Source organism: Sinocyclocheilus anshuiensis, unplaced genomic scaffold, assembly GCF_001515605.1.
Source record: "Sinocyclocheilus anshuiensis isolate Anshui unplaced genomic scaffold, SAMN03320099.WGS_v1.1 scaffold758, whole genome shotgun sequence".
Taxonomy (NCBI): domain Eukaryota; kingdom Metazoa; phylum Chordata; class Actinopteri; order Cypriniformes; family Cyprinidae; genus Sinocyclocheilus; species Sinocyclocheilus anshuiensis.
The window spans coordinates 2017722-2027954 of NW_015548126.1; the positions used below are offsets into that span (position 1 = coordinate 2017722).

General features: G+C 35.4%; 1 protein-coding gene across 1 annotated transcript in view; it reads left to right on the plus strand.

The window, feature by feature from the left end:
• LOC107704698 (neurobeachin-like) overlaps window positions 1-10233 on the plus strand; it is a 282564-nt gene that overhangs the window by 87973 nt on the left and 184358 nt on the right. Inside the window, exons 9-13 of the mRNA XM_016507685.1 lie at window positions 3251-3448; window positions 3744-3877; window positions 4749-4857; window positions 5947-6099; window positions 8564-8732. Of these exons, the coding sequence (XP_016363171.1) occupies window positions 3251-3448; window positions 3744-3877; window positions 4749-4857; window positions 5947-6099; window positions 8564-8732 (763 nt within the window). The remainder of the gene's footprint in view (window positions 1-3250; window positions 3449-3743; window positions 3878-4748; window positions 4858-5946; window positions 6100-8563; window positions 8733-10233) is intronic.

Below are 10233 nucleotides of genomic sequence, written 5' to 3' on the forward strand. Positions count from 1 at the left end.
TGTGCTTGACATTATTTCTACTGTTCCAGCTCTATATTATTTTCCAGGGGTAAAACCTATAAAAATAATTGTGGTTAAAGTCATTTTTCAGTTCAGTAAAGAAAATGGTATAGAGCTGGAACAGTCAAAAAGAATTTAAGGGGTGTACATTACGTCCCACTTAATTCCGTAAAGAATTACTCTCGATGCCAGTGAGGTCTTTTATTTTACTTTACTTTGCTTTACTTTACTTTGTTACTTTAATTCATTTTATTTTACTTTGTTTTACTTTGCTTTGCTTTGTTTTATTTTATTTTATTTTATTTATTATTTTCATTTGTTTGTGTTTTGTTTTGCTTTGCTTTGTGTTTTTGTTTTTACTTTGTTTGGGCTTGGTTTTGTAGTTCTCAAGTCATGTTAGTTGAAATAACTTTTACATAGATTGTTCCTCTGTTTTGCTTTGCTTTATTTGGCGTTGTTGTTTTTTTTTTTTACTGTGCTTTGGCTTGATTTCATTTTTCTTCAGTCATGTTAGTTGAAATAACTATTATAAGTAATATTTTTCCCCACAGTTTTCTACCCTTGTCTTTAGTGACTTCTGTTTCCTGCCCTCAACAACCACTGACAGCATTATTTGTTCTGTTGACTGTAGTGTGTTCCATAGGTCCTCATAGTCTTCTTAGCCTTTTAGCAGAGTACCTTCCCGGACAAGGACAGTCTCCTGTGATTTATGTGACTGATCTGAAGATGACCTGATTACCGCCTTGACTCAACAGAAAAGGCAGTCTATGTTGCAGCTGCCAAGAAACACTGAACCCCAATCAGACCCCTTACTTAAGGTCTTGTCTTAACTGAACCATGAACAGGTTTGGTCTCAGATTAACAGTTTTCAGTGTCACATGATCCTTCAGAAATCATTCTAATATGCTGATTTGGAGCTCTTGTGGAAATCATGAAACATTTTTTCCAGAATTTTCAGGATTCTGTGGGGAGTCTAACGTTAAAAAGAACATTTATATGTATGTATGTTTTGTATTTCATATTGGATTTAGTGGTACTAGTCCCTGTCTTTTTCCTTCTCCCTGTTGTCATGGAAGACAGATGCACTACTGCTACTGCGAAGTCTCACTATGAGATAACGTGAGCATTACATCATCAGTTTCTGCCAAAAGTGACGTTACGCCGGCATTCTGTCAGGTTTATTTTCGTCTGATGGTGTGCTTTTAGCTTTTTTGCAAAACTGTCAGCATCCATTAACATGCTGTGGTATTTATTTTCCAGTCAATCTGATGGATTTTGAGATTTGCTTTGTGCTGTATCATATGTTTGCAGCAGCAACTTGACCAGCAACAGGTGACATTTACGCTATCTCTGTTCAGCAGAGTAAACCAAACAACATGAATGTTTTTAGGTCAAAATAAGCATACAGATAATCAAATCTGGTATGTTTCTTTTTCTCACTCTCTTCTCCATTTTGAAAATAATAAAGATATCACTAAAGCTAACATAAGCAACAGATAACAGATATACTTGTTTGCATATAATGATGTATTTATTTGCTCACAGATTGTGAAAAGAAAAATATGGAAATTTGATCAAGTTTATTATTTTAATTTATAATTTAAATAAAAAGTTTATTGCCTTAGAAACCATATTCACATAATAATAACATATTTAACGACAACAAGTTAATTACAAACACCCTCCTACATCTTTAAAAAGACACTTGTGAATAGTTAGTGCATGGATAATGAAATATGAATATAAAGGGACAGGTAGTTAGGTTCTGAATGCAACTGAGGTTCGTGTCTTTTCAGAATTGGAAATAAAATCAGCATTTGTTAACACCTCATTTTTTACTCTTTGTTTAAGTTAGATTTAGGGAAGTTTTACATAAAGTTAATAAAACATGCACCTAGTTTATATTTACTGAAATAATTAATTAATTGTTTGCAAATATACCATGTGAGAACAAAAAGTAGTGCGGAACTATTTGAGGTATTTATTGTTGAATTTTGTGTCATTTCAAACAAATATAGCAAGAAATATAACATACTCCACAGTATGCCGTATGTAACGCACTAATATTAAATTTTGAACAGCCTATTAATTTGAAATCTTATTTATTAATTAATAATATGAAATACCATTCAGAATTTTCAAAAACAAAATTAATACTTTTATTCAGCAAGGATGCATTAAATTGATTAAAAGTGACAGCAAAGACATATATAGTGTTATAAAAGATTTCTGTTTGCAATAAATGCTGTTCTTTTATATTTTCTAATCCTGAAAAAAAGGTTTGACCAATTCCACAAAAAATATTTAGCATTGATAATAATATGAAGTATTCCTTCAGCAGCAAATCAGCATATTAGAAAGATTTAGATTTAGAACATAGCCTGTGTTTTTATGTGTATCTGTGGGGGAAAGAAAGTTTGCTGCCCATAATTTTGCATAGAATGACATCCAGACGTGCTGATAAGTGCATATATAGTATATGTTACCTGGTCACATGACAAACTATAAGCAATGTTTCTTGATAGTGTTATCAAGCACATGTTTGTTGATAAAAAGGCAGCTGATTTTCTAAAAATGCCTTGTTATCATTGTCTGCTTGCCGCACATTTACACAGTTAGCACACGTCTGGAGTAGTGTTGTTTTTGGCGGCCTGTTTTAATTTTAGTTTTAGTCTAGTCTTTGTGTGAAGCTGTCATTTTAGTTTTTATTAGTTTTAGTCAATATTTAGTCATAATTTTCGTTGACGAAAGCAACACTAGTCTGGAGCAGGTCACATCTGGATGACATCATCACCTGGGATGTGCTGCAGGTGTTGGGCTGCAGGCCTTTGATTTGACAGCACACGAAACAACCTCATGAATGATAATTCAGCGGGGGGATTCCCACATCCGCCCCTACTTCATCTTCATGATTATTTCATGTCACCGAGCTCATTTATTATTCATCGCGCTCCCACAACTTTGGATAAGATTTAATCACTGCATAAAAAGAATCTTCTCCTTTTCATGCTAGGAATAGTAAATCCTTTAATAAGTGCATGGAATAATAAGATTTACATAGACGTACTATTTTAAGATGTGTTAAATTTACATTGTCATATTTTGTGATAATTCGCTCCTTAGTTAATTCTCTCACTTGACATGTCTCACTTTTATTATGCACCTTTTAGAGGCAAATTTAGACCAGATTTTCTCTGTTGGTCTATATTTCTCTTTTGAATCCATCTTTTTAACTTTCTTACCTCCCTAGAGCACCTTTAAATTTAAATCAGAGAGCGATATCCACCTGGCTGACCACCATAAGCAAGTGTTGTATGATGGGAAGTTAGCAAACAGCATTTCCTGCACTTACAATGCCAAAGCCACAGACGCTCAGCTCTGCCTGGAGTCCTCACCCAGAGAAAACCCGTCCATATTCGTGCATTCGCCTCACGCTCTAATGCTACAGGTAAATGTCTGCTTAATGCTTAGAGACTGCGTTCTACTCTCTTAATCCTAAATAAACCACATAATGGTTGGTAATGTCACTAAATGTTAATCAGATGCTGCATTGTTTAGCTAACTCCACAAGATAATGTCAGTGTTTGCCATTCAATGTTAATTGTTTGGAGGAACACATTTCCGCTGAGATTAGTCAGTGGTTAATGTGAGTAAGTACTTTTAAAATGGCTAAAAGGTAATTACTGAATATGTCTACCACTACTTTTTAATCCATTAGATTTTTTCCTTCTGTTTCTATATAGGACGTGAAGGCCATCGTTACACACTCCATTCACAGTGCCATTCACTCCATTGGCGGTATCCAGGTGCTGTTTCCTCTCTTTGCACAGCTGGATTTCCATCAGCACAGTGAAAGCCAAGTGGAGACCACAGTGTGGTAAGTAACACAATTTCCACCTTTTGAATGAAATTAATGTTTACTCCGCAAGGATGCATTAAATTGATTAAAAGTGACAATAAATACATTTATAATGTTACAAAAAAGTTTGATTTCAAATAAAAGCTGTTCTTTTGACTTATCTACTGGTCAAAAAATCTTTAAATTTTAATTTAAAAATTAAAATATTCAAAGTTCCCACTATTTAAAAATATTAAGCAGCATATCTGTTTATTATATTATATTATATTATTATAATTATATATAAAAATAGTATTTAACATCATTTCTGTTTTTACTGTATTTTTGGTCCCAGCCTTGATATGTTTTAAAGTTTCAAAAACATGAAAAAAAAAAAAAAATCTTACAGACCCCAAACTTTTGAATAGTAGTGAGTAATATTAATTATTTTCTTTTAACTAGTAAGACAGATATTAAAACTCTGTACTATTTTATCAAAATAAATAAAATATAACCAGTAAAAATAAAAATCAGTCATTTTAAATGCTACAAGTGAATTTAGGCATCACAATACAAATGAATGTTAATTTTGAGATTTGTTAAAGATTACATTTAACGGTGTTAGTAAATATTAGTGTTTTTAAACATTAACTTTAGGTGAGATTTGGATGACGACAAAGGTAATCTAAATGTAAAAATATATGAACTAAGCACTCACAATTAAATATTCAATTTTAGCCGATTGAGATACAGTAAATGGGAGAAAAAAAAATATTAACCAATAACATAAGCGATATATCAAGTGCTGGATGTTCTTACCATTCGTTCCATTAATATTTGGTCAGCAAGTATTTTATCTTGATTCTGCAGTGGTTACCCAGTTTAGTGTAATGAGATGTTTTCTGTGCAGTTCCACTCTCCTGGCCTTCCTGTTCGAGCTACTCAAGAGTTCAGTGGCAATGCAAGAGCAGATGCTTGGTGGGAAGGGTTTCCTGGTGATTGGGTACCTGCTGGAAAAGGTGATGCCACTGTTGTCTTTTGTTTTTCTTATTCCAACATACAATTTAGACTGGTTAAAGCTAAAGTGTGTAATTTTCATGCTGTTAGCAGCACCAAACGGAATTGCAAAAATAACGTTTTCCAAATAGGTTTTCCCAAACCATTGTTCAGACAAAATTGTAGAAACATTGGTTGGGCCATTGCTATTATGTCGTGCCACTCAATTAAACAGAAGAATGTTTAAAACAACACATTGTTTACACTCTTTGGGAAAATCAGCTTACAAATGTCTAATAGTTGTGCATTAATTTGAATAACACCATAAACTGTGAAACGTCAAGGAATTTTGATGTGTAATGGACAAATTGTGCTTTTACTCAAGTCATGAAGCTCACAAGCACTTGCTCCTTTCTTTAAACATTTTAAGAGTATTAAGATTTGTACTTTCTGGAGTTGTCATGACCTTGATTGACTCACGCTTTTGTAAGCACGAGCTGAATTTAAAAAACACGCACCCAATTCGATTGCTAGGACAGAGGAGAAATGGTGCATTATGGTTGATGAATGACAAATGCACACTTAAGCATTTCCACAGTGAATGCCGGTTCAACGGCACTATTATATTCCTCCTTGTCCATGGGTTTATTGCAATGACATACAAATTAACCCACTGTCATTTTTCTTTTTTCTTCTCGATATCTTTGCTTATTCATAGCTGTCCTTATTTCATAGTCTCAATATACCCTTGGCTCCATCTAAAGTTGGCGCTTGAGTAAAAGACTCACTTTGTCATTTAACAGCAGCAGCTATAAATCTGTGCTAGATGGCACCTGAATGATCCCGCTGCCTTGCGTCCCATTCACACGTAGCCGGCCATCTGTTTGTGTCTCGTTTATACTCACTCCTGTCTCACACCACGCACCTGTCTGGACCTCAGGTGCCAGCTGAGACTAATAACACACAAAGTTTCTACACAGTTAAAGTCTTTGTTTAGCTGCAAAGTCAAACGGTGCCTTCAGGCTTCAGATGTTGGTTTGATATTTATTTTATAAAGATACTGAGAATCAGAGGTTGGTTTGGTAAACAAAAATCTCATAATTGTTTCTCAGGCATCACGGACGCACGTCACCAGAGCCGTTCTGGAGCAGTTCCTCGCTTTCGCCAAATACCTGAACGGCCTTACCCACGGTGCACCTCTTCTCAAACAACTCTGTGACCATATTCTGTTCAACGCGGCTATTTGGATCCACATACCTGCGAAGGTGAGCAAGGTCATGTCTTTTCCAGAAGATACTCAGGTACGTCACAATGAAACATGACAGCAATTAGGAGCATCTGAGTACACTGTGATTGGCACTGGTGTCATGAGACCGTAGTGACCTGGTCAGATGAGCACAGGGTGATATTTGCTGAAGTGAACATGAGGCAGAGAGTTAACTCTTTAGTGTTCACATCAGAACAACAAATTACGGTCAGCTTGCTCTACAGATTTAAAGCAGTCCTTGCCCTCAACTTGTTTTTTTATTCCCTAATCAGTTCCTGATGCATAAAATCAAGTCCCATCCTATTCTTTTAATTGAACATTATGTTCAATACATTGAATCTCATTGAATGTCTTCTTTCATTTGAAAATAAAGAAGCAAAATGGGTTATAAACACCTTTTTATATCGACTTTAATATCCATCTCTCTTGGTTAATGAGGTTTGTTTGGTGTCATCTAAAAAGCAGACACTTCTTTGTTCAAGAAAAGCTTTTTACTGAAATTGTTCACTGCTTCTAAACTGCTTCTTTTTCATCAGATTTGTTTTGACGATAACAGCTTCACAGTCTGTCACCTCATTCACCTTGTTTAGAACCTGCCAGAAAATCACAGCCTTGATGAAAAGTGATAGTTTTCTTTAAAAAGATTTACAAAGCAGTGTTTTGTGAGCGTTTGCAGTATTGTCACAGATGTAGAGTGAAGTTCAAGCTTTGAAAAAATTAGTTTTGGAAATTCGACCATGCCTTATGACCCATGAAGGAGAGGACGAGGCGTTTCTAAAGAGGCCAGACTCTGTGCTGCTAATATGTGTTGCTCAATTCAGTTTCTGCACGGCTGCTGACTGTCATGAATAAATAAAGGAGATACGAAAACACATACAGGATCAAAACAAAAACCTTTGGTCTCTGGAAGCTTGCCATGGCTCCAAAAGGAGAGAGATAGTGGCAGTTCTCTCTCTCACTTTCTCTAAAGAGATGGATAGAAGAAAAAAGAAAAAGAGAAGGAGAGGGACCGTGGGAGTATGAGAAGGAAAAAAACAAAAGAAAAAGTAGAACAGAGAAAGAAAAGGGAACAAATGGATAGATGGATGATGGATGGAAGAAGAAAGTATAAAAGAAAAATGGAAGGAAGGAAGGAAGAAAAGACAGTAAAAAGAAAAAATAAGAGTATGACAAAAGAAGGGAAAAAAGAAAAATGGCAAAAAAATATAAAAGATATACTGCATTGACTGCATTGGAAGGAAGGAAGGAAGGAAGGAAGGAAGGAAGGAAAGAAAGTAAGTGAGGGAAAGGGTAGGGACAAAAGTGAGGCAGAAAGGAAAAATGGATATATGGATGATGGAAGGAAGAAGAAATATAGAAGGAAAAAAGAAAATGAAAGAAAAGTGAGGAAGAAAAAAGGACAAAATCAGAAAAGGGGAAAGTAAGAGAATGACAAAAGAAGGGAATAAAATAGTAAAAAAAAAGATAACTGAACAGATAAAGGGAAGAGGGAAAGGCAAGCAAAAGTGATGAAGATAAGAGAAGGAAGGAGAAAAATCAACAGCTAGATGAATGCATTGCAAAGAAAGAAAGAAAAAGCAAAACAGGAAAGGAGCCAGAAGGAAGCAAATAAAAAGGGAAAAAAGGGAAACAGAAAGGAAAAATGGATATATGGATGATGAAAGGGAGACATATAGAAAGGGAAAAAAGAATGAAAGAAAATAAATGAGGACGAACAGGAAAGAAGGAAAAAAGAAGGCAGGATGGACAAAAGTCAGAAAAGGGGAAAAGTAAGAGAATCTCAAAAGAAAAAGGGAAGAACATAAAAGTAACGGGGAAAAAGCATGACTAGATGAAAGAAAGAGAAAAAGGGAAAACATGGCTAAAAAAGAAGAAAAACAGGAGGAGACATGAAAAGGAGAGAGAGGAAGTGAAAGAAAGAAGGAGAGAGATGTGGGGAGTGTGAGAGTAGTTGTGGATAATGAACTGAGCAGCACAAGCAGCAGCAGCAATGTTCTCTCCTCAGGCCAGAAGAGTTCATGGACTTGCATCATGTTTTTTATCCTCCCTCCGTTCCTTCCCATCATCTCTGGCTGTCCTCACCGGAGAGCCCAGTCTGCCTGCTTGAGTGGCCTGTAATTGGATGAGTTGTGTACCTTCATCAGCGTTTTTTGTCCTCCAAGGTTTTCCCGCAGCACCGTCACTGCTCACAAACAAACCACAACACCTTTTGACTTTCAGCTTCACCCAAAAATACTCACCGTATCTGCTGTTCTGCCATGCCAGAGGTGTCGCTCCCATAGAAATCCAACAAGAAAAGAATTTTAATGAGGGATCTTGGGATGCAGTTTAGAAACAACAGACAGACGATGGAAAGTAATCATCAGTGTTTTGTATTCTTACCTGAGGCAGCTGTAACCTTTTGTAACTGTGTGTGTGTGTGTGTGTGTGTGTGTGTGTGTGTGTGTGTGTCTGTTGTTCAGGTGCAGCTCTCGCTGTACACGTACCTTTCAGCAGAGTTTATTGGCACGGCAACCATATACAACACCATCCGTCGAGTCGGGACTGTGCTGCAGATCATGCACATACTGAAGTATTATTACTGGGCTGTGAATCCTGACCACACCAGCGGCATCACACCCAAAGGCCTGGGTCTGTACACACACACACACACACACACAACTTGCATGCAAGTAAATCTAAATTAATCTATATAAATTATATGTAAATGGATGTTAAAAATATTAATAATTAACACAAATTTTAATAATTAACAAATATTAAAATATAAACAGTATGAAATATAAAAAATTATATATTTTGATATTTCATATCTGCCACTGTCCACTGATAGAGTACAATATGGTGTCTTATTACTTTACTTTTTCTGAAGAAGTAAAGGCACAAATTTGGAGCGAGAACTATTAGATATGATCATTAAATATGTAAGATGCTGCATTATTTTATATTAACTATTGTAAATGTTTTATTGACTTAAAACATGTTTTGCAGTGTTTCACATATTGCACGACCAGTTACTGTGGAAAATTGTGACATTTTAATTCATTTTAATTATTGTCATTTTAATTGTAATAATTGTAAAAATTCAGGTTAATTTTAATCATTCATTTTTGTAATTTAACATGTGACCAAAGTTACTGTAAAAAAAAAAAAAAGTCAAACATACATTTTTACTCCCATATACCTACTATTACTGGCAATCGTGTTACCCAGTCAATATTATTATTATTATTATTATTATATCTTTATAATGATGCTAATATTATTAATAATATTAATTCATTATTTATTTATTTTGTATATTTTATGTCTTGTTTATTTAATATTAATATAATATTTTTTTGCTTGAAAATAACTGAATTATAAATCAAGGTGTTAAACTATATTCAAACATACATTTTGCCAGATTTTGGAAAATCTTTTTTGCATTAAATATAAAATAAAACATATTTTTAATGTAGCTTAGCACTGTTGCGTTGTCTAAAACTCTTGTCTGTTTTACCACATCACCTGCATTTCACCTCAGTCAATCTTTCACTTTGTCTAAAAGTGTCTGCATGAACTCCCCCATGTACTCACAACAGCTTCTCGTGGACTCTTTCTGTCTCCTCGTCATGTCCGCAGTTATCATGAGTGACGACAGCGGCTCAGATTATCACCCCGCTGCTGTCACCTCCTGATGAGAAGCAGCGCTTTTGAATAAACACCATGCTGGTGCTTTTCCCTGAAATTTGGCACAATTTCTCTTTCCCATCCTTTCAACCATGTTTTAAACCCTCTGTACAGAGGTAGAAAAGAGCACAGAGGAGTAATAACCCATAAAAGCTCCACATTGTGATAGACAGTAGAACTAGCCGTGTGGACTGAATTTCACAAGGCTCACCCTTGGCAGTTCACAACTAGCCTTTCATGGATGAAAATATGCTTTTCTTTTGGTCTCTTACAGCCCTTTTTTCAAAGATCATGGCTTTTAACTGTACCTCTCACTCTTTTTTTCTATTCTTTCCTGTCTTATAACACGCTTTCAGGTGCACACTCTCTTTTTCCTCTCCTCTGTTCTGTTTTGTCTCTCTTTTCCTCATGCCAGAGCTTCCACTGTCCTCTCTGTAAAGATTTCCTGCTGAAGTTGAAA